The sequence below is a fragment of the Homarus americanus genome, unplaced genomic scaffold (genome assembly GCF_018991925.1).
Source record: "Homarus americanus isolate GMGI-L3 unplaced genomic scaffold, GMGI_Hamer_2.0 scaffold40248, whole genome shotgun sequence".
NCBI lineage: Eukaryota > Metazoa > Arthropoda > Malacostraca > Decapoda > Nephropidae > Homarus > Homarus americanus.
In genome coordinates this window covers 10,769,030-10,793,986 of record NW_024712526.1, presented here as the reverse complement: position 1 = coordinate 10,793,986, position 24,957 = coordinate 10,769,030, and the positions used below count along the sequence as shown (strand labels likewise).

Genomic DNA, 24,957 nt, shown 5'->3' with positions numbered 1-24,957 from the left:
CATCCTTCACTCCCCACCACTTTGTAGCTCTCAATTTATCGCTGGTATTTGTACCTTTTTCCTCTTCTCTGAAGATCTTTACTTCTCGCAAATCTGATTTCAGTCCAACGTGACTATCATCACACACTCTTCATAGAAAATGGTAACATCATTCACAAAACAACAACTTCAGTGCAATTATTAGTGATCATAATCCTCTTTCTTGACCAAAAAAATAAATAAAATTCTATCATGATCTCCCTCAAAGATACACCTACGTGGTTCATTCATATAATTATCTTACGACATACTCCCCAGCGCTGTTCCTGACTCATGAACAAGTGTAACTAATTTCTTCATTTTCTTTTGAAAAGCGTAATTTTGGTTGCTCTGGGAGTCTCGCCTCAAGAGATTTGTCAAGAGTTTAAAATATCAGCGGACCAACAACTCTACATTCCGATACAATTAAAATGATTTTAAACCTTACAAAAATAATACGATAAAAAGGGCGATTTTAGAGGTTTGTTTACTATGACGAGGCTGTCACGAGTTACTCGAGCGGGGAATTATATCTCATCAAAACCCGAAGTAAGTTCTGAGTTGAAATATGTAAATAAGGCAAGATAGAGTTTGATTTCCTGAGAGAACAACTACCAGAGAGAAACAGACAGAAATACTAAAGCTTGTGAAGGTCCCATTTTACGGCTACTGAGAGAAGTCATGCGGAGTGGTGAGCAGCTGGAGACTCCTCCAATGACCGTGTAGCTGCAGCGAGTCAGTAGTGCTGACACCGACTAACTCCCTTGAATAGCCAGACCTCAACCATAACCTGGTGGGGATAGTGGTGTGATGGTGGTGGTGATCTTGGTGATGGTGGTGGTGATCTTGGTGATGGTGATCTTGGTGATATGTTCGTGATGTGGTGATGGTATATTGGTAGGTCAATTAACCTAACCTCACCTACCTTCCTTCCTCATTCTCGCGTCAACTAACCTAACCTTATATAACCAAACTTAAACCATATTTACTGTACTACAAAGTCAACAGCAAACAACCACCTTCCTCTCCTCCCACCTCAATCAGTGGCTGCACTACCAAGGCCAAGATCAACTCCACTTCAATTCTTCCCCCAACACTTCCAGACCACACGAAACATCTTATTCCCAGGTGTCTGTCTGGCTGGGGGTGTGCGGGAGGGCAAACTTTCTCTTTCTTCAATAATCCCTTGTTACAGCTGAACGACTCTAAGGTCCTACATTGTTTATGAGCTTCGATACCACCTCCTAAGGGATCACCCGAAGATTAGCCTCGCCTGGAAGATTATTTCACATCATGACTAAACACCCTAAACGCTACTTGGCAGGGAGGAAAGGGAGGAAGAGAGGATATCACCAGGGTGGTTAATCTTTAAGTGGAACAACCTTAGGGAGAGGGCGAATAGAGACCGATTTACCTTCTATTCGTTCCTAGATAGTACCTGTTATGTGTGCCATTACTAACTCCTTCACTCCTAACACCCCACTCAGTCTTCACACCTTTCCCGAATTGGAAGAGGAGGCAGCAGCGTACAGTAGAGCAAGAATTCTCCCCATAAAATAGAAGTAACCGGCACCAGGGATCATGTGCTCAGCACTCGGGAGTTTCAGAGCCTCAATCATCGTTCTCAGAGGGATAAGCAACTAGTCTTTCAACAGAATTTATAAACGGCTCAACTAGGAGGACTGAAGATAACGCCTCCATAACGAGAGGGAACGCCGAGATCAAACTGACTAGTAAAATATATATATTTTTCGGGAGACTTGTTCTGGAACGAGTGAAAATTTCTAAGGTATATTAAAAGTTGTCTACCCGTGTCATCGAGACAAAAACACCTATCTATATCATAAGTCAAACTAGTCTTGAACCAGTGTTAACCATGATGGTAATAAATATAGGTTTAACACTTAAATAATTAAAAAATGTAATTCAGTATATTCAGTGACGGTCTATAATGGCTTAATATTTTCCCTTCATGTTTTTCCCTACGCCGTAACACACCTCGAGCGCTTCGGCAAAATAAATTATTTTTCGATGACCATGTGTATGAACTAAGTAATTAAAACCTGGTGGGAACTCACCTGTAAATTAGCTCAGGTGTATATAATGACCTGAAGATAGACAAAGACTGGTAGTGGTTGACCTGGGAGACAACAATGAGGTGATCGTAAACTGGTTGTTGGTTGATCGTGGTGGTTGAGGCGACAATTTCTTCAGTATTGTGATAATTCATCCTGGTGGGTAATAAATCACTACGGCTGAGGAGGCGTGTAAAATTCAGAGTCAGGACACAACACAATTGCCTTTCGCCTGGAGCTATGTTTACTTCCTACCTCTCGCGCCGACGACAGATCCTCTAATGTGAGTGACTGGAAACTAAGAATGTCAACTGAGGTCGAGTTTAGTGTCTCATTATGTGGTATTAGTTAACTCAGACCATCAACTCTTTTACCACATAACAGTAACTAGATGTTATTTATACAGGTTACAAACGCCATCTATTAGAGAAAAGAAATACTAAAGGTCACATCTGAAATCCCATACAGAAGAGAATGAGAGCAAGACCATAACGCTCATAATGGAGTTAAACCTTTCTTTATCCAATAATTAAAAAGGTTTAACCTCCTAAAATGAACTAAATCCAAAGGTTAAATACAAAATGATTATCATATTTGGCCCCACAAGACTCTAAGTTATTTTAACCCTCTGGCGACAATAATAGAAAGCTTGAGATACGGCAGGCGTCTGTTTATGTATTAATTTATTCCACATATTTAGCAATAATCTTACCATAATATAGTGAAATAATTCCTGTTTGGATAATTTTAAGCTTCATTGACGTTAATTAGCAACAAATACCTTCATCCCGCGTTTTCCATTAACTGTAGTAGTAACTTAAACCCTATAGTGACAACCCAGAACCCATAATACTCATAACCCTGGACCTATAATACTCATAGCCCAGGACCTATAATACTCATAGCCCAGGACCTATAATACTCGTAGCCCAGGACCTATAATATAATCATAACCCATGACCTATAATACTCATAGCCCAGGACCTATAATACTCGTAGCCCAGGACCTATAATACTCGTAGCCCAGGACCTATAATACTCGTAGCCCAGGACCTATAATACATAACCCATGACCTATAATACTCATAGCCCAGGACCTATAATACTCGTAGCCCAGACCTATAATACTCGTAGCCCAGGACCTATAATACTCGTAGCCCAGGACCTATAATACTCTCGTAGCCAGGACCTAGCCTCGTGACCATGACCTATAGCCTCTGGCCAGGACCTATAATATAGTAGCCCAGGACCCATAATATGGCAACAGGACCTATAATACCTGTAGCCCAGGACCTATAATATTCACAGCCCAGGACCTATAATACCATGGCCCGGACCTACTATAATACTGTGGGGACTATAATACTCATGGCCGGGACCTATAATATAATCTGTATGACCCTATAATGCATAGCCCAGGACCTATAATACTCATAGCCCATGACCTATAATACTCATAGCCCATGACCTATAATACTCGTAGCCCAGGACTACCTGTACTCATAGCCCAGGGACCTATATTACCTGTAGCTAGGACCTATAGCCACTCATACCTTGGGACCTGTACTCATGTGGGACCTATAATACTCGTGGCCAGGACCCTCCTAATGCTACGTAGCCAGGACCTATATAATACTCATGTGGGACCTATAATACTGCGTGGCCAGGACCTATAATATAAGTAGCCCAGGACCTATATAATACTCATGTGGGACCTATAATATAATCATAACATGACTATGTGCTCATAGCCCAGGACCTATAATACTCATAGCCATGACCTATAATACTCATAGCCTGACCTATGTACTCGTAGCCCAGGACCTATAATACTCGTAGCCCAGGACCTATAATATAATCATAACCCATGACCTATAATACTCATAGCCCAGGACCTATAATACTCGTAACCCAGGACCTATAATACTCGTAGCCCAGGACCTATAATACTCGTAACCCATGACCTATAATACTCATAGCCCAGGACCTATAATACTCGTAGCCCAGGACCTATAATACTCGTAGCCCAGGACCTATAATACCTGTAACCCATGACCTATAATATACTGTAATCATAACCCAAGACCTACAAGGGGAAGAACTTCTATTTAAAATTGACAGTCTTTTGTTTAAGTTTGGACCCTCTTTGTCATTTTAAGTGGGTCTGGGTGAGATCTGTTTTCATTGTAAGGATCGTGTTTGTCTGTCTGTCTTTTTGCTTAAGGTTTATATAACTGTTCATATTCTTCTACTATTTATTTAGATTTACTGTAGTTGATTCCATTCAATTTGTGTCCATACTGTCACCGTTTCTTGTAGTAATAGTAGTAGCGGAGAGAGAGAGAGAGAGAGAGACCTTAATAATATAGTACCATGATTACTTAACATATCTGTATAAACTGTATCAAATCACTGTTTAGCTACAATAATTCTCCTGCTACATGTAATTAATTAAACACAACACTTAATTTGTACATTATTTCATTAATAGATAGAAGTACCAAATGATAGAGAGATATTTTTTGAATTTATGAAGCAAACTATCAACAACTTGGTAAAAAATCAAAAAAGAATCCCCAGAATTTTACTGAATTATAAAGATATAAAAGTACTGTAGAGGTACTGGGTATTCACAAAAGATAACATCCATTCCTCAACTACTGATAAATCTTTCTTAGCTAAACACAGGAAGATAAGTGTTTGGTAAATAACAGCACAAATAATAAATTTTTCCCAACTGTCATGATATAGCCCAATGGGTCTTGTGGCTTAGATACAGGTGTGGAGAAAAAGGTTCAAGTGCAGTACATCAAATGGGGGAAGTATATGACAGGCCATATAGTCCACTACCCACTGGTCTGGTAGTCTCATCACAAGGTAAATGCCAATGGTCAGCCTGGAACATTTGCTGCCTGGTGGTGGTGTTGAGTCTGTGTCATCAACTTTAACACAGCCACAACAACAGGTATAGACCCATTAACAAAAATCACAAAGGTCAGTAAAATTTTTTATTTGTACCAGCGTTTGCATGAACTTCTTCGTAGCTCAATGGTTGAAGTACAGTAATGACATTCTTTTGTGGACGACCTGAATAGTTATTTGACAAGAAGATCTCTTTAAGTACAGAGCTGACTGTCTTAGCTTTCTCAAAACATCAGACAATGTCTCTATCTAAATGTAATATAAAAGCAATCTGATAAAATCTGAATATTGTACTGTATATAGCAGCTACATATGGCACTAAAATTGTTGTTCTGTATAAAAAATTCTCAATAAAATGAAAATATTCTATATACAGTAACCAAAATATATATCTATAGGTTAAAAACTTTCTGCATTTACTATCATTAAGATGAAGCATAAAATTTCCTATAAAAAAAAGTCTTTCCTTCTGAATAAAGATAAAAAATGACTAAAATGTTTCACAATAAAAATTATATATATGAAGCAATCAATTATGTACGAATATAACTTCAGCATATGATGGCACTGATTTATATTCCATCATCTTTATTCTTCTCCTACTTCTGCCTGGACTGAATCAACACCAACAAACTTCAAGAAAAGCGAGGAAATGGCACAGAAGAATGATGCAAGACAAATGTGGAAAGACACAGGGAGACTCCTAAAAGACACAGAAATATCCCAGCATGCTTTCTTATATCCTCATCTTACAACCCAGCCTTTATGAATCAACTTAAATATCTGTCCTCCAGCAGATAGTTACAGGGTGGTTAAACTCCAGGCTGGATAAGGTAAGGGATGTTTCGTTAAGCACTTGAGGGAGGGCTAATCTTTAAGTGATCGATAGTGGGTAAAATAAATCATGGTCTTCATTACGTCACTAACACAACCTCTACGATAATTCCCGACATTTCAAATAAATTCAAATGGCAAAGTTGTCCAGGATTTCCCATTTACACCATCACAAGCAAGATAGTTCCCAGTATCCGCAACCCACACCATTCTTTGACCATTAAAGTGACACTTAATACCTCTTCCCCTCGCTAATATTCACCAAGGGAATCTATCCAATTACTTCCTGGTCTTCCCTCGGCTCTTGTGATTTCAAAATATATGATAAATAATCCCCATCTCTCACCTGCCAGGTATTTCTCTTGTTATACCATCTTAGTGCACTCTCAGTCATTCCACCTGCCTGACACATTTTAAATCCCATACGGTATATTCTTCAGACGCTAATTATACAGGGTAAATTTTTCGATCCGAGGACCCTAAATGATTACTGTATTATATTTCATAATGTAAAATAAACAAGAATCTAAAAATCAGTAGGAATAAAGTCTGACCATATCATTTGTAATTTCAATATTTTAGTTTTACCTTTATCCTCTTCGCCAATGATCGGCTTGTTGATAAATAAATTCATAAAATTATAATTTCAATAAACTCTGAACAAATTATATATAACTTCAATAAACAATGTACAGTACTAAATATCTAAACATAATTTAAATTTATGATAAACTAAATACATAAAACATATCATAATATATATAACACAACTTCAATATAAATGTAAAAAAAAAAAAAATAAATAAAATAAATCAATCAAAATCAATATATAATATCCTAAATGTATAATAACATAACTTCAATATTACCCTGTTAATGATGTGTTAATAGAATGACAGTACAGTAGAGCATAACACCTTTAGAAGTTTAATACTTCACAATGATGGTTTAATCCTTCGAGGATCAAAATTTAACACCTTAAAAATACTGGTTTAATCTCTCAAGAGTTTAATTCTTGAAGGGTAATAGTTTAACTCCCTCATAACCTAACCCCCTCGAGGATCTGAATTTAAAGCCATCATTAATCATCAAGGGTTAAAATATATATGCTATTTAATGTATATATACTGTATATCAAGTATAAATGTTTCTTGCACACCCTTAACCCATAAAGCACCAAAGAAATATACTTGTAATGGTTAATAAATCCACAAGTTCATGAGTGGATACGGCATTAACCAATAACCAGTGATGTTGTCAAGACCGAGATCATTGACAACTTTAACCTTTATATATCACCTGATGAATAACCCTTAAAATAAAAAGCTCATCTAAAGTTTAACCACCCCATTGAAACTATCTGGAGGAAGGAGGGGGCTAATCTTCAGGTAAAAAGAGTAAAATTGTAAACGGTTTTGACTACTTCACTGGTATTAACAAAAAAAAAATACATTACAATTCTATGCAGAGAAAATAAATGTTACCTCATCACAAAAAAAGAGCAAAAATGTAAGAAAAAAGTAAAATTACACAAGTAACCAGAAAGTATCGTGTTGTGAGGCTTTTGTCTGGTTAAGGGAGAGGATATACAAGTAACTGGAACTCTCCCTTAAGTAGACATACTGTAAGACTATAGTTAAGGGAGACTGGCTGTGTTTAGTAATCATCCTTTCCTGCAAGATAAAGGTGACCATTTCTTCAGGTAACAGATGTAATACTATGCATAAACAATCAACTTGTACAACTTATACCACTTTAGCTACAGTCTCTTCTTCAACAAATTCCTTGTGACGGCGTTTGATGTCAGCGTCCCTGGACAAACATCGTCCTCGGAGAACCATCTCCTGGCACTCAGAAACATGGACTTTGGTCAGAGGGACATCTTCAGCAGACATCAGCTGAATGAGAAACATTCGACGGATGCGATCGCTGTTGTTGTCGTACGATCCATGCACTAGCAGGTAAGAGAAGATCACAATCTATTTGGGAGAAAGTTAATAGTTTTAACCACTTGTGTACAGCACAGGGTTCCCTCTCTTCATAACAGAGCTCTACCAGGTGCTGTGGATTCTATAATGATCGTCTATAGAGAGAAAACAAAAAGTATCACAAAAATATCATAAATTCCTACCTGTCCTCTGCTTAGTGTTAGAGGAGTGGCTTTTCCAATGGGGAATTTCTCTGGGTCTAAGTAATGGTAGCCGGCAGCATTACTTATGTCCTCAAGGGGGCCAAGCTTGTGTGAGCCAGGGTACACACACAGGCCACCGTTGCTCGGGTCTGCTGCGTCTACGCTTACAAACACCGCCACCATTGAGTCGTTCTCAAATGGGAAGTAATGGTAATCCTGTCAAAAAAAAAAAAAAAATGAAACAAATGAAATGGTGTGACAAAAATAATAATTAAAAATCTCAAACTTTATTTTGACACTGCATCACCATAATAATAATAAAATAATAGTTGGCTCTCACGTAATGAGGATGGTCGGCCCTAGGGCCACCTCGGCATGAATTTGTTTAAGGTGTAGAAGCTGTCGCCAACACAACAACCACACACCAAGTTAACGAGTTGCATGACCCAGTGTCAAGGAATAGTCTGAGAAGACCGGACAACTCGCCAACTGCACTGGCGACCTGTAGTGTAATGGTCAGCATGCTCACCTCGCAAGTGAGCGGACTCGGGCAGGGTGAAACTATGGGCAAGTTTCTTTATGCCATTTGCCTCTGTCTACCCAGCAGAAATTAGGAACCTAAATGTTAATCGATTTGCGGATCTTATCACCAAAATACTATATGAAACACATACCAAAGATTAACTTTTGTGGGTCTTGTTAACATGCAACACACTTCACATTCTACCTCATCTCTCAATCTATTTATCTTATTTAACTAACTTCAGGAATCATTCATTCAACTGAAAAAATGAAAAATGACAAATTCAGGAAATACTGTAGAGAAAATGTTGCTTACTGTCTGCCTGGAAAGTCTATATCCTACTGGTAGAGGTGAATGTCACCTAATACATGCAGATGACCTGTAGGTTGTACTATATAAGGTCAAGGAATTGTTTACCCAAGTCTGTAGTGTACCTGGTGCATGGGGAAGGGTGAGCCGGTGCCTGGAGGTTTGGTGTGAGCCTTGGTGTGGTGCAGCAGAATGTTGGGGGTGTCCATTACATCCTCACAGGTATCCAACAACTTGTCGTTCAGCAGAAGACGTGTGAAGACAGCAGAGTGCATCTGGAGGCTGTGGATGGATTTCATTTCCTGTTTAAAAAAATAATGATCTTAATGAACAATACAATGTTTTCTTGTAATCAATAAAAAAAATTTCAAACTTAACCACAAACTGTATCCATGACGAAATCTGGAATAGACCAAAAGTACTGTACTGTACAGGGGGTCCCCAGGTTACAAATGGGTTCTGTTCCTGAGGACGTTCTTAAGTCGGATTTGTAAGTAAATTGGAACACATGCTATGTGCATACCATACTTACAGAACAATGTTCAAAATCCCACTATATCATAGCCTAAGTCCTTATATACATCTAAAATCAATTATTTTAAGACAAAAGAAAGTTAAAAAATAAGATATCAGGTTAATAAATTACTGTAAATTTCAAGTTTAACCCCGTTTGTATCAGCGGGTGTTGGGGACCCCCTGTACATGTATCTAAATCTGATGATCATAATATGTACAGCACTGTACTGTACATTATGACTAAACAAGAAGTTACGAAGACCTGTACTGTCAGACACACCAGGGCGATGACGCCATGACAAGACAATATCAACTATATATATACACTAATCCAAGAGCAGAAACATACAGTAATTATATAGACTGCAGTGGATATATCACATGACCCGACAGTTTTCAGTATCCCGGATACCTGTAAATAGTGACAGACTTCGTAAAGATGACTGAAATATGGACAAAGTCACACTCACCATCTTTTTTTTCTTTCCTTCCCAGTCCCCTTGCCAGGTGCCTTCTAGTTTAGCCTGATCTTTAGCATTGAAGACCTGGTCATATTCTTTACTGAGGTCGTCTTTCTCCTGGTCAGTTAATATGTCTATCACTACATAACCATTGTCGTCATAAAACTTCTTCTGCTTGGGTGTAAGGTACTTCATGGTCGTAACCTGGGGGAAAAATACATAAACTGGAAATAAACATCAGACAGCTTCGTCGGCTATCTGCGGTCAAACTGCCTTACCGTCGTTGTTTACCTGCACCGTCTCAGCACACAAGAAACTGTATACAGTACTATACTCCCATGGCCTAACTGCACTGTATATTCATGCTGAACTGTATAACTGCATACTTTATATACATACCTATCTAATTGTAAACCCGTTGCCAGTTTTAATGAATAGATATTATTATTATTATTATTATTATTATTATTATTATTATTAACTGTCTCTGGCGATCACATGGAATCCGTCAGGCAATATAATCTGACAAGATGTGGACAAAAATGTTAGTAATGCCACAGTGAAACACTCTGGCAATCTCCTCAGTACAACACAAGTTTCATTAATACCAAAATACTTACTGTAGTACAAGTAGCTATAAAGCTTCTCAGGAACAGTGGAGGGATTAAATAAACCAAATATTTCTTTCACTAAATAAAGAGATAAATTAAAGTTCTACAGTATAAAACAAATATTAAAACTCTCTTTTTTGGTACAGTATTAACCTGAGTATAGTTAAGTGGTCACCTGACAGTTCCCAGGACATACAGTAGGTTGTTAGCCAGATGAGGTCAACTATCTCACTACTAGCTTCTGATAAGATAATTCTGAGGTGTCTGGTTTATGTATTCTATAAAGATGTTTTGAAATATTAGCCACATCTTTTGGTGGTTATTGGTCAGAGGGCAGAATGGACAAGATGATGCTGGTAAGATAATATTAAAACATGAAGGCTAAACTACAATATAAATTTTATATTAAATTAGGATATGGTTTAACTACCAGTTTATCTACTATTATAACAACCATTATTTCTTCTTCATCTAATAAATCAGTGTTTTATATATGGTAATAAAAATTTCACTGAAGAATATGATAGATATTAAGAATAAAGTGGTAACCCTCAACTTAGCATACTGTATGAAGTTTTAATCAATAAGTTCTAATCAATTCATTTCTTTTATTACGAGTCTAGTACTGAATTTACACGACCCTTTACTGGTCACTGTTAAAAAGGTTAAATGACAGTAATCCAAAATAAAATGATAGATCGATATTTATTCACTGTATTATTACTTTAAATTACTAAATCAATATACAGTATATGTTGTAAGTAAACAGATGATGATTATTAGTATTTGGAATTTAACCAAACAGACATTTAAAAGATTAAGTTATATTTATTGTTGGTTACACTAGTTGTTATAGTATTACCTCTGTGTAGCTGTGGCTGTGGGAGACTGTGGGAGGCTGTGGGAGGCTGTGGGAGACTGTGGGAGGCTGTGGGGAGATGAAGTGTAAATGAGACCTTGTTGCTATGGCCTCCCTTATCTTACTACCGTGATGCCAAACGCTGCCTCCTCTTATTATCTCAAAATTCTCCATATTTAAAGATTTTACTTCACAATTCGGTGGAAATATTATCGTGAAATGACTCTTAAATACTCCTATGGTGGTTTTAAGAGATGTCATGTAAGATATAAGGTATAAATATGTTGAGAATGGCAGGACTGTGATGCATAACCCAGATGGTGTGTATACGACTGCATCCCAACTTGATATTTTGCCGATCTTGAGATGGGCAGTAACTTGATTCTTCATCAATACCAAACATAATTATTATGCTAAAATTAAGGTATATGATTTAAATATTGAATTATTATAAGTCTTATTTAGTAGGATTTTTAATAAAATAATTGTTTTTAAAGAATTTATTTGATACTCAACATTTCGCTTGAGGTAAAATGAAGGACTATTAAAGAAGTTATATATGCGTAACTAAATTTGTCTAAGTAATCACGATTTATGTTATATTTATTTAAGTAAAATTTGTCATGCAGGGGCAAATTATGGATAAAATGTAAGTTTAGAGTTGGTTGATCTGCCCACGTTAAGATAGAGAGAAATTTGACGTAACAAATGTAAACATATGATATTGGCTCCCTTTCCCTTTACACTCACGAAAACAGAAGTGATCCTCTCAGGCCACTGGGTATGTCCACCACTGGTTGGAGCGGCCATTCGATAAATCATATAATATTAATCTAGGTAATTTTTTTTAAGTTGAATAGAATATCAAAGAGCAACATTCCTCCTTAACTTGGACTTTTAAAGGGTAAACGAATCAACCTAACACAGCATAATTCCACACGTGCAAAAGAATGCAAACATTAAACATGATAATTATAGACATAGACAAAAAGAAACTACAAATTAAAATATTGAATAATAGACAGGTTTCTATAGGTTAATAGGGAGATAATGCTGATATAAGGCATAATGATACTGTAACATGACGATATTGGCCTGGAGACTTGCCCACTGTAGTTTAGTTAAGGTGTGGTGTTGAGTCTCGTGAGTCCATGTTGTGGCAACCAATCACAACACGACAGCTCCAAGGTCTCTTACTGCCACCTGTACTGAATTAATTGTTATCCCTGTACGTAGGAGTGACTGAGAATAGATCTTTGTGTCGCAGTTTATGCGAGTGCCAGACTACTACTAAGATAAGAGAGTTTACGTAAGCAGCTTTTGAAAATCCGTGTTTGTGAATTTAGCTTTAGTCACCGAGTGGAATTAACTGATTATTGGCCCCTCCACTTTACTTCACCTGTCGATTAAATGCCCTAAAGCTACCTGTGGGGGTTATGTAAGGTTAGATTATGTTTGGGTAGGATTGAGGTGGTTAATCATTAGGTGAAACAAGTTGGGAGGCAGATAAGGTGAACTCTGGTGGGAAACAAAAGAGGAGATGACCCAGGCTGTTACCATGTGACGAGTGGGACCTCCGTACTTGCCCAATAGTTCCTTGTCTTCACTGATTATGTCCTGTTTACATTAATTTTCATTTTGTTATGCTACTTATCCACACTGATACAGGTCTCATTGTGATATTTGAGGGATAATAAATGCATAATAATATAAACTTGACAGATATACACATGTACAATATATCTTGCATTATTTTATTCACAGCAATTTTTTTCAGTTCTGACTACTTCTTGGTCTTGTAAACAGTATGTGGGGGCTCGTGAGTCCCCGGATGTTATACTGTGAGGGAGGTGGTGGTGCTGGAGCCTCGGTGTGGTGGTGACGGCAATAGGATCTTGTGTTCCACCTGGCGGTCGTCCACTGACATCTTAATGGTGATGTCGTCGTATTCCTGCTGGGGGTCGGCCAGGGTGACGTCAAGCTGGGTGGCATCAGCGGTGTGGGAGGTGATGGTGAGGAGGAGGATGCAGGGGGCATCTACCTGGAGGTCTAGTGGCCCCACCTGACCACACATACCCACCGTCACCTGCCCACCAGACACCATCACCGCCCCTACCGTCTGTAAACAACAATATAACGATTTAAGACATTGAACAACTTCTCCTGGGTGGATCGTGGGGCTGGAGGTTGGATAACTGCCCCCCCCCCCGGTCCATTCCTCTAGGACAAGTGACATATTCAAGACCTCATGTACTAATATTCTAAAACGTCATCTTGTTTTGTGTTTATTTTCAGCTCCGCCTGATTGACTTTCGGGGACTCCACTCATGATAATATTTCAATTGAAGAGTAAACACCCTCATGTTACTTAGGAGGGTTAGGTTAGGTTAGAATAGATTGAGTTTGGTTAGAATAGTGTTCAGGTGGTTCATGTGAAATAAGCTAGGGGTCTAATCCTCAGGTGATCTTAAATTAAAACCTTTGATATGATTGGTTCACCTTAGAGGGATGGTGGCAGACGACGTGTAGGTCACTCGTCTGGGAGATGACTTCCACATCGGGGTCAGCAGCGAAGGCCCGGGTCTTGGTGAGGTTGGAGGCCGGCAGAACAGCGTAGGTCAAGAGGCCCGACTGGGGGGAAAACCCGTGGTCCAGCCAAGCACTGCGGGGAGGAGCCTGGTAAGTGTGGTGTAGAGAGAGAGAGACTAAACTAAAAAACAAGGCAGACTGAAGACAAGATTCTCCATACGAATACCTGAATGGATATGATTTATGATACTTACATACATACATACATACATACATACATACAGATTGAAGATACCCACATCCCAGAGCCCAAACTTACGTGAACACATTAAGATCCTTGTTTTTGTGGGTGTGAGTCAAGGCGGAGGTAAAGAGAGGGTGTTGTTGGTCGTGAAGGAACACGTAGCCCACATCTCGGTGGTGGAGCCAGGCGGGGGAGTCCTCCTGGTGGTGGCCCATCCCCAGCTTCTCTTCCTTTCCCCCTTCCGTCCCCAGCACGTACTCCCCCTCGAAGGCACCCTTGAGGAGGAGGACGAGGAATAACTAATGAGAATATGCAGCTGGTTAAGTGATAACATTATCTCTCTTTCTCTCACAAAAACACTGACACACACACACACACACACGGGGGAAGCACCTGGGTAAGTGTGGTAATGACAGCATCGTTATCAATAGCGTTATTGCAGGCTGGCAGGGTGATGTCAGAGGCCATAACGAAGATGACGTCCTCGAAGAAGAACCAGGACTTGAGGTAAGTGAGGGGAAGGTGAGGTCGCTGGTACACCATGGAGGTCACACCTATGCTGCCATCTGTTGCTCCTCCCACGAACTTAGCGTTGTTGAAGAACTGTTCTGACCAGTAGCTGCCGAAGCTGAACTGCCGGGAAGAGAACGGGAGTCAGTGTCTTGGAAAACTGATTCAGTGTGTCGAGCAGTGGATCACTCTCGAAACATTGAACCTTTTTTCATGATAAGTTGGAGCACATTAGCTCAATTATGGTATGTCTCACTACAAAGTATCACCAATATGTGTCACTACTATGTATTACCTTTGGTATGGTTGTGTTATAGACGTTGGTCACACCCGGTACCTTGGCCCAGTCATATACCGGGAAGACCTCAGCATTCTCATGGCCATACTCGTTTCCGTCCACCAGTACTGTCATGAAGCCGTCGCCCTGGTATGTACACAGACACACACACACACACAAGGAAGACATTTACTATTAGTTTTTCGTGACACTTATCGATTGGACTCCTAACATGAACTGACTTAACCTAACCTAACTTGACCTGACCCGATTTAACCGAACACAACCTAACATATAATAATTTCTTACCTCTGGGTGCCGAGATTCGAATCCATGACAGAATTCCTTAACAGAACCCATGAACGAACCCCTGGCCTTACCTGAAAGTACCCGTCCACGTTCTGTCCACTAGTCCAAGTTTCCTGTCTGGTGGTTCTATTGGACAGAACTCTCACACTGGCCATGTACTCCCGCTGTTGATGTACCGTCAAGTCAGAACTGTGGACAAGAGAAGACTGTGATAAATGACAGAGAGGAGATAATAAAGATGTAAAGACAATGGTATAAGGACTAGACAAATAATGAAGGAAAATAAAGGAAGATGAAGGAATGGCATGAATAAATTAAAAGATAAAAGAAGATATAGGGGAAATGTGATGATGGTTATGTTTGGAGAGACAGGAAGAAAGAGGGAGGAAGAGATGGTTAAAGATGACAGTGAGAAATAAAATAGTCTCTCCTAAAGTAAAAACAAAATAAAATGATTCTAGCATCAACAAGATGAATAAAAATGAAAAATACTCTAAAGAGAATTAATAAGACAAGTTGAGGTTAAAGTCAAAACTTACAACTAATAATAATAACAATAATAATAATAACAAGGGGTAACGTACTTAAAGAAATACTTGTTGCCACTCAGTGCGTACTCCGGGTCAGGTATTGGGTTGTCGTATCTATGTAAGACTGCTGCTACCTCCTGCTGGTGACGACCTACCTTCTGCAGGATGTGGCCCGTGTCCCTCACTCCGGTGCGCGTCCCAAACTTGGTCACGGCGGAACCTTGTGTGTAGGAGAAATAGTCTGTAGAAGTGTCTGTCTAACTTAACAAAACAATTTCACTTAGATACCCAGAAGAGAAAAAAATCAACTCCCATGACATTTCTAAATAGCTTTGTCTAAATGTACACTATTTCCAAGAGGTCATTAAGTCTTATTATCTCCCCTGGATATTGTTGTATTGGTCTCCCACGCCCAAGAGACCTGACCTGAGCTGACCTCGACCCCTACCTGAATCGATGAACCTGCCAGTGGTGGTTGGATCAATGGTGTGTCCTCTAAAGAGCCATTGTTGACACTCGAGGTAGGCTGAGAACATCCCCTCCACCGTCGCATCATCAAAGTCCAGCTCCGTGCCCGAGTACCACCACACAATAAGGGAGTCGTACTGTTAATGGCACACACACACAGGTGCTGTTAGTGACACATGCTCACAGATGCTATTCGTGGCACAGGCATAGATCCTCTTCATCAATAAAGAATTAATGATTAGTTCATGACTTATACAAGAGTGACAATTTCAATTCGAAAACAAAAATGGAATCAGAGTGGAACAGTGAACATGCAGTACTAGACAAGTAAGTGCCCTGTGGTAAAGTCCCTCAATACAACACGTGAGAAGTGAGAACCTTACGAAGAGTAACTCATAACCATAATGGCCGTTGTAGAGGTTCCCAAGTATGTGGTCCAGGTGACCATGTTGGGTGAAGTGAGGCTCCATGTTATGTTGATGTAAACAACCGTCTGGCCTGGAAGCAAAAGTCCCATGTTGATGAATATACCAAGAACGCCGTTACACCAATACATTTAAAGTAACATATCCCCCAAAATATCCCAGGCTTGTTTGTTACCATGATCGATACTGAACCAAATAATTTTCTTGCTCATGAAATCTACTCACCTCAGCCCGGCGTTGTTCCAGCCTTGTCTCTGAGCCAGTTCTCGGTACAGCTGCTCCGTCACCTGGGCATGGACGTCCACGTATTCTCCTCTGAGCAGTGCCTCCACCTCGGCACACATGGCCCTTGGTGCCAAGTTTCCTCCTGGTGGTACATGTGGTTACAAGACATACGTATCTTAACAGCCAACAAACACACTTTAACAGACAACAGACACATTTTAACAGACCTTAGACACTTTAACTAATAACAGACACACTTTAACAGACAACAGACACACTTTAACAGACAACAGACACATTTTAACAGACCTTAGACACTTTAACTAATAACAGACACACTTTAACAGACAACAGACACACTTTAACAGCCAACAGACACACTTTAACAGACAACAGACACACTTTAACAGACAACAGACACACTTTAACAGACAACAGACACACTTTAACAGACAACAGACACACTTTAACAGACAACAGACACACTTTAACAGACCTTAGACACTTTAACAGCCAACAGACACACTTTAACAGACAACAGACACACTTTAACAGACAACAGACACACTTTAACAGACAACAGACACACTTTAACAGACAACAGACACATTTCAAGAGACAACAGGACACTCTAACAGACACTCAGACAACTGGGACGGGCTCTCAGTCAACGTGCACCAGAAATTCACACAGACAACAGACAAGAGTCATAAGGTTCTCCTTAACATATAATAATAATAATAATAATAATAGCAGCAACACAGATACAAAAACTACAAAACGTCACATAACCCAAGCATGACCTGTCTTAAACTTGACCTGTCGTAAACATGATCTATACAACACTGACCTGCCATGTTTTCATTCTTTTGCTTCAGGTTCCAGACAGGTCCATAGAGTGTGTTGACCCAGTACCTGTAAGGTGGACTTATTGTTACTTCTCTATCTCTCTCTCTCTCTTTCTCTCTCCCTGTCCCATTAGGATACAGCCTATTAAGAATAAACTCCATTTTGACCCTTTATCACACGTACATACTCACTCTGACCAACACTTATTGACCTACCTGTTCAAGAAGTCCAGCAGCAGGTCTTCAGGTAGGAGGTCACGCGCCAACACTACGCCCTCCCACATCCTGTAAGGCGTCCCGATGACTTGACCCCACCAGTTTGTATCTGGTAACATGGTTCATATAGGTTAAGTTAGGGTCCCTCTCTCTTTTTCCCTCCCCTATCTATCTACCCCCCTCTTTCTCTCTCTCTACCCCCTCCCCTCTTTCTCTCTCTCTACCCCCTCCCCTCTTTCTCTCTCTCTACCTACCCCCCTCTTTCTCTCTCTCTACCTCCCCCCCCTCTCTCTCTCTACCTTCCCCCCCTCTTTCTCTCTCCCACTCGTCACCTGTGTTGGCTGGGGCGTCGTAGGTGATGTAGGTGAAACAGGACAACACCTCTTCAGCCAAGTCTTCCCCGTTTAGGTGGTGATACATAAGAGCTCCCTGACGAAGGCCGTGAGTCATGAAGGAGGTAGACTTATCTTCACCATACTGTGTGTGATGGTGACAATAGTGGTAGTAATGGTTGTTATAGATAGTAATAGTAGCAGTAGAAGTTAGTAATGTTAATATTAGTAGTAGTAGTTAGTAGTGGTAGTACAGTATTTATAATAGAAAAACAGTTTTACCCAAAATAATTTGTTTAATAGTGTATTGATGTTAAAATATAATATTGCACTTCAAAAATTAAAGTCTTTTAAATGTTTCTTCTGGGTTAATACCAACACAAACCATCACCAATAAGAAAAAGAGAGACACCAGTATTTAACAAGTAAGAATTAAGAGATATAGGCACTGTCACCTGCACTTAAACCTGGTACAGTAGTTGGCACATTTTGTAAGATGTGGCACCTCTGTTTGTTTACATTGTATTAAAACTTCCGGAATTGCCCTAAGAAACCTCACAACAGTAGCCAGATTAAGGATGTTAAATAAGCTTTTTACAGAGTTGCCACATCTTACAAAATACACCAGTCACTGTACCATGTATAAGTGTAGGCGACTGTAGTTTTGATGTGCCATAAAGAAACGTACATGTAGATCAGAGAATGACCCATCTGACTGCAGCTTGGCCAAGAGTGATGAAGTACTTTCCTTGCTGACCCAATCAAGAGCTGAATGGTGTACTCGGCCCATGACCACCTTGTACACATCATCCACCTCCCCAGTGTCTGTCCTCAGTGCCACGCTCACCTGTACACGCACAAGATCAGGTCATGGTTGTAAAGTGGGATATAACTCGTGTTTTAGTCTAGCTGATGAGTAATGAATCATTACTAATGACTAGGGCCCGGATAGTTATGCATTTGCATATTTCATATGCAAATGCATATTTTGCGTGATTTCTATGATAAGTGCATATTACCTAGATAACTGCATATAAATGCATATTTTGGTAAAATATTCATCTGGTAATGGGAACAAACCCATTATCTGCCTCAGTGCAGGAGGCAATGATATTGGCCGGTGTAGGAGCGAGGAACTTCTTGATAAGTTCAAGGCAGCCATAGATCGTATTAGGACTAAGGGAGGGATCCCTATCATATGCGGTGTCCTGCCTAGAAGGAGAGTTGGCAGTGAATGGTTGTCAAGGGCAGTTGGTGTTAACGACCGTCTTGACAGATATTGCAAGTCAATATCAGTCCCATTCATTGACAACTGGGACAACTTCTATGGCAGAAGGGACCTCTATGCTAGGGATGGGGTGCACCTGTCTAGGGATGGAGTAGCAACCCTGGCTGGGGCTCTAGAGGGGGCAGTTCAAAAGATATCGAAGTCTTTAAACTGCTAAGAGAACATAGGAGCACGGGGGTGGAGGAGACTGCAGTGGGAGCGGGTAAACAAGGCGAAAGATTACAGGGAAATAGTGTTAGGAATGATGACAAAACTAAATTAGACAGGGAGTTTAAAACTAAACGCGGTAAGGGAAGGACTCAGAACACGACTAACTTAAATGTATACTACGCGAACAGTAGAAGTATGAGAAACAAAATGAATGATATTAAGGCCTTGGTATGTACCGAAGAAATCGATATAATTGCATTCACTGAAACATGGATCAACCTAGACACACGTGAATTACCAGTCGAATACCAAATTGCGGGTTACAAACTGTTCCATACCGATAGGCAGACCAGGAAAGGAGGCAGAGTAGCAATCTATGTTAGGGATAATCTGAAGTGTGAAATAAATAAGGAAATAAAAACTGAGAGGAATACAGAAACAATTTGGATAGAATTAAGCGACGGTCGGAAAAATTAATCACAGGGGTAATATATAGACCCCCCAATCTTGATAGCGTCAATGAGCGACTTATCTGGGATGAAATGCGCAGGGCTTCCATACACAACAAAGTCTGTATAGTAGGCGACTTTAACCTTGGCCAAATAGATTGGACTGTCCTTACGGGTAACTCAGAATCAGAGGATTTTCTCGAGACGATCCAGGACTGTTTCCTAAGTCAACATATAACCGAACCCACACTGGGTAATAATATACTGGATTTAGTTCTGACGAACAGAGAAAACCTCATTAGCAATGTCGAGGTAGGGAACGAACTTGCAAACAGCGATCACAAAGAAATTCGATTCCAGTTAGATTTTCAGGGCAGACGTAAGGAAAATTCCACTAAAGTACCAGATTTCAGAAGGGCAAACTTTGACAGTTTAAAGAGGCAGCTGAGAGAGGGGGTGTCGCGCTTGGCCGTGAACCTGACAGATGACACCGACCTGATAACGAGATCTGAGATTGCCGAGTTCCACGATAATTTAAATAGTGAGTTACTTAATACACAAAGGCAGAACATACCATACAAAAAACTCAGATCAGACAACAATGACCTAAATGGATAAATAATTATTTAAAGAACATCATTGGCCAAAGGAAGGCTATAGGTAGAAGGATAAATCGTGGCGAAATTCACCTCCGGGACTATTATAGGGTATTGGCGGTAGAGTTAAAACCGAGAATAAGGAAAGCAAAGAGGAATAATGAGGTAAGGATAGCAAGGGAGGCGAAGACAAACCCCAAAGGATTCTACCAAATGTATCAAACTAAAACACGAGAAAAGATTGGACCAATACGGTCAGACTCCGGCGAGCTCACTGATAACGACGGAGAAATGAGCAATAATTTGAATAAATATTTTTCAACAGTTTTCACCACCGAAAATCTAAACATGATACCCGAGGCACCGACTCTATTCAGAGATAGTGAAGAAAACAAATTAAGTGAGATTGTAGTGACTAGTAACGATGTTAGTAAGCAAATAGACAAACTAAAGCCTAATAAGTCACCTGGTCCCGATGAGATATTTGCCAGAGTATTAAAGGAATGTAAGGAAGAGCTTAGTATGCCCTTAGCAAAGTTGTTTAACATGTCCTTAAAAACAGGTGTAGTACCAGAATCCTGGAGGATAGCGAATGTAATACCGATTTTCAAGAAGGGGATAGATCACTATCCTCTAACTACCGCCCAATCAATCTAACATCAATAGTAGGCAAATTACTGGAAGAAATCATTTCAAACTCTATTCAAAATCACCTGGAGAAGCACGGATTGATCAATGATTCCCAGCATGGCTTCACAAGCGGACGTTCATGTCTAACTAATCTATTAACATTCTTTTCATTAGTTTTCGAATCGGTGGACGAGGGGCACAATTATGATGTGGTATATCTCGACTTTAGCAAAACTAGCCGACAAGTCCCCCACGAAGACTAATTAGAAAGGTAAAGCTCATGACATCAGGTGACATCCTTAAATGGTTGAGGGCGTGGTTACAGGACAGGAAACAGCGGAAGTGAGCATTAACGGCACTAAGTCCCATTGGAGCAACGTCACTAGTGGAGTTCCCCAGGGCTCAATACTTGGACCATTATTATTTATTATATACATAAACGACATAGATATCGGCATAGACAGCAACATAAGTAAATTTACTGATGACACTAAAATAGGACGTGTTATTAAATCTGACGAGGACTCCGCAAAACTACAGGAAGATCTAAACAAATTCTTCGAATGGTCTGAAAAATGGCAGATGAAATTCAAGGTGGACAAATGTAAAGTGCTCAGTATAGGAGATGTAAACAGGGAAACCAGATACCAGATGAACAACGATGCCATAGAAATCCGACTGCGAGAGATTTAGAAGTAATAAGTGGAACCTTAAGCCAAGTAAACAATGTGTTTTGCTCGTAACAAGGCTAATAAAGTACTTGGGTTCATACAAAGGAGTGTTAGTTACAGGACTAACGAGGTTATCCTAAAACTGTATCTTGCCCTTGTGAGACCACACCTGGATTACGCAGTTCAGCTCTGGTCACCGTATTACAGAATGGATATAGAATCATTGGAAAGAATTCAGAGGAGAATGACAAGACTAATCCCGGGCATTAGGAACCTTGAGTATAGAGACAGGTTAAAACATCTTAATTTGCACTCCCTCGAGAGACGTAGAGCGACCTGATAGGGGTAAAAGTGGAAGTCAGGGCTAAACAAAGGGGACATTACAAAGTACTCAAATTATCCAACCAGGAGCGAACTCATGTAATACAGTTTTCGAATTAGACAAATTTAGATTTGGGGTGAAATAGGTATTAAACACTGGTTTGCAGAAACGAAGTGATGGATGAATGGAACAAGTTACCAAATATCATTAACTCCGAATACGCTGGATAGCTTCAAACATAGGTTGGATGCTCATACTTATGAGCAATAGGGGTTGGAGTGTAAGCAGGACTGCCCAGTATAGATAGTGGAGCCCGCTGCAGTTTCCTCCATTCTTGCTCTTCTTATGTTATTTATCTCTTTGTTGCCACTGAATGAGCACACGTGGTACTGGGAGGTGAGGTGTGGTTAGGTGAAGTGAGGTGAGGTCACGTCGCTTTAATCTGTCGTTTCCACACCTGGTCATGACTCATTGGACTAGTGAGTTAGTCAGTCAGGAGCAGTGCTGCTGTGTGGAGCTACTCTCTTCTGCTGCTCGTGAAAATGCCGAAAGTACAAAGAAACCAAAATGAAGTGCCGAGATCATATGTAAAGGAATTTGATGCATTTACTACTGATGGAAGTGTACTGTTTTGTAAATATTGTGAAGCACCAGTGACAGCGAGCAAGAAATTTCAAGTCCAACAACACCTTAAAACAAGCAAGCACATCCGACTCGAAGCTGTTAAGTCCAATAGTGCACAAAAGGAGCAACAACTACTTCTTGCATGTTCCAGCAAGTCAGGGCCTGATCGTTCCCAGTTCAACGCAGATTTGTGCAAGGCATTTGTTTCAGCGGATATTCCATTGCATAAACTGAATAACAAGTGCCTAAAGTCATTCCTGGAACAGTATACTGGATGCTATTATTGACGAGACGGTACAGCCACTCACTATGTCAGACCTCCTATGTATGAAACATGCACCAATCGTCTCGTGTGATGTAGAAAGGGTGTTCTCAGAATATAAAGCTATGCTGACAGACAACAGGCGGGGTTTTAACTTTGAGAACTTACGCCACCATGTCATCATCAAATGCAACCACAATCTGTAATGTCTGAAAATATGTCAGTCTATAATGTAAATACAGGTTCATATATATTTTTTGAAGCACTTTCACATATATATGTTAAATACATTTCGTATATTGCTTAATAAACATTAATATTAGTTTATATTAACTATTTTGTTTCCGTATAACCTGCATTCTTGGCTTTATAAGTGACATTTTAGTGCATATAAATGCATATTTCCCCTGTTTTTAGCGCATATTTGCATGCATATTTCATGGTTTTTTAGTGCATAACTATCCGGGCCCTACTAATGACCTAACTCGACTTAACCGAGCCTGATTTGACCTTACCTAACCTTATCAAACCACACCCAATGTACATTAACCTTCCTAAATCTACCGTAACCTATCCTAACTTAACTTTACCTATCTTAATTCATTACAGGATGAAGTATTGCATCCTTATCTAGCCTAACCAATGCAGACCTAATGAAATCTAATGTAACACACACACACAGTCCCAACCATTGTAAAAAGTATCAATAACTTGTAATCAACCAGTGTATTCACTCCCAGTCAATCTTACCTTTTTGCACCGTCACTATGTTGAAATGCCCTGTAGTATGACCTTCTCCCCACCAAGTCATTATAATATCATATTTATATTGCTTATGTTACTTATATATTATTTGTCAATCATGAGACCCATTCCCCAATTATGTAACTGTATATTTTCAGCCTTCCGGGTGCCATGCTCTTTCAATAAACGGTTAATTATTATTATTATTACACACACACACAGAGTAATGGTTAGTGACCTTAATTCAACATAACATAACCCGACTTAACCCAAGATAGTCTAGCCTCGTATAATGTAAATAAAATAAGTAAAAATCTTCAAGTAACACAAAACTCACATCACCAAAAACACTTCACCTATAGGCTACAACTAACAACTGTACAAATACACTGAAGAATAATAACTCATATACAAGTCCTACACAAGTGATATCTACACAACAAATTTTATACACAAGTCTTGTACAAATAACTGGTAAGGAACATGATCTTACCCTAATGATGAAAAATAAACATGATAAAGGCGCACCCAGGTGAAATCTCTTCATGTTGTTGGTATGGGAGTAAGATAGCAAGTGGCTGATGGTGGTGGTCGGGGGTGAGCAGGATTAAGCATGTGTGAGAGGTACAACAGGTGTGGGAGGTACAACAGGTGTGGGCGGAACTTCACACCTGTCCTACCTCCCATCTCTGACTCATCCGCTCTCATATGTCTACATCAAGGTTCTCATATCCTCGTGTAAGTTAAATATTTCACTCTATCAAAAAATCTAATGTTCTTCTCTGACTCGCTGATGTAATTATTATTAGTCCACTGCCAAGTTATTTCACTTGGTGATTAACCACCCCCTAACACTAATTTAATACAACAATCTAACCTATCTTAACTAAACCCTACCCTAAGATAGCATTAGGGTATTTAATCATCAAGTGAAATAAGGTGGGGGAAGGGTAATACAGTATTCAGGTTATTTCACTCAACACCACATCTTAACATTTACTGAGGATAGACTTGGCCAATATCTTTTTAGTGTTACAGTATTATTATGC

General features: G+C 39.7%; 2 protein-coding genes across 2 annotated transcripts; both read right to left on the bottom strand.

The window, feature by feature from the left end:
* Positions 1 to 5,088: 5,088 nt before the first annotated feature.
* On the bottom strand, positions 5,089 to 12,813 carry LOC121862768 (phytanoyl-CoA dioxygenase, peroxisomal-like). The gene is made up of 5 exons (XM_042361085.1): positions 11,263 to 12,813; positions 9,799 to 9,993; positions 8,938 to 9,114; positions 7,981 to 8,196; positions 5,089 to 7,828 (listed from the first exon to the last, which is right to left on the bottom strand). The coding sequence occupies exons 1-5, from the start codon at positions 11,647 to 11,649 to the stop codon at positions 7,595 to 7,597; spliced, it is 1,209 nt and encodes a 402-aa protein (XP_042217019.1). The 5' UTR covers positions 11,650 to 12,813; the 3' UTR covers positions 5,089 to 7,594.
* Positions 12,814 to 12,999: 186 nt separating this feature from the next.
* On the bottom strand, positions 13,000 to 24,527 carry LOC121862755 (chondroitinase-AC-like). Its single transcript, XM_042361081.1, has 15 exons — positions 24,402 to 24,527; positions 18,861 to 19,019; positions 18,173 to 18,317; positions 17,841 to 17,949; positions 17,627 to 17,691; positions 16,777 to 16,918; positions 16,510 to 16,624; positions 16,107 to 16,263; positions 15,713 to 15,878; positions 15,200 to 15,317; positions 14,838 to 14,966; positions 14,426 to 14,665; positions 14,108 to 14,307; positions 13,759 to 13,921; positions 13,000 to 13,378 (listed from the first exon to the last, which is right to left on the bottom strand). Exons 1-15 carry the CDS (start codon positions 24,453 to 24,455, stop codon positions 13,094 to 13,096), a joined length of 2,247 nt encoding a protein of 748 aa, XP_042217015.1. The 5' UTR covers positions 24,456 to 24,527; the 3' UTR covers positions 13,000 to 13,093.
* Between the last annotated feature and the right edge of the window lie 430 nt (positions 24,528 to 24,957).

Coding starts and splice junctions, on each gene's coding strand:
- LOC121862768 (XM_042361085.1), bottom strand. CDS start 11,649: ATGAAGAATCAAGTTACTGCCCATCTCAAGATCGGCAAAATATCAAGT. Junction 9,115..9,798: donor AAGGAAAGAAAAAAAAGATG/GTGAGTGTGACT, acceptor TTTTTTAAACAG/GAAATGAAATCCATCCACAG. Junction 8,197..8,937: donor CACCCTTCCCCATGCACCAG/GTACACTACAGA, acceptor TTTTTTTGACAG/GATTACCATTACTTCCCATT.
- LOC121862755 (XM_042361081.1), bottom strand. CDS start 24,455: ATGAAGAGATTTCACCTGGGTGCGCCTTTATCATGTTTATTTTTCATC. Junction 14,666..14,837: donor ATAACACAACCATACCAAAG/GTAATACATAGT, acceptor TCTTCCCGGCAG/TTCAGCTTCGGCAGCTACTG. Junction 14,308..14,425: donor TCATTACCACACTTACCCAG/GTGCTTCCCCCG, acceptor CTCCTCCTCAAG/GGTGCCTTCGAGGGGGAGTA.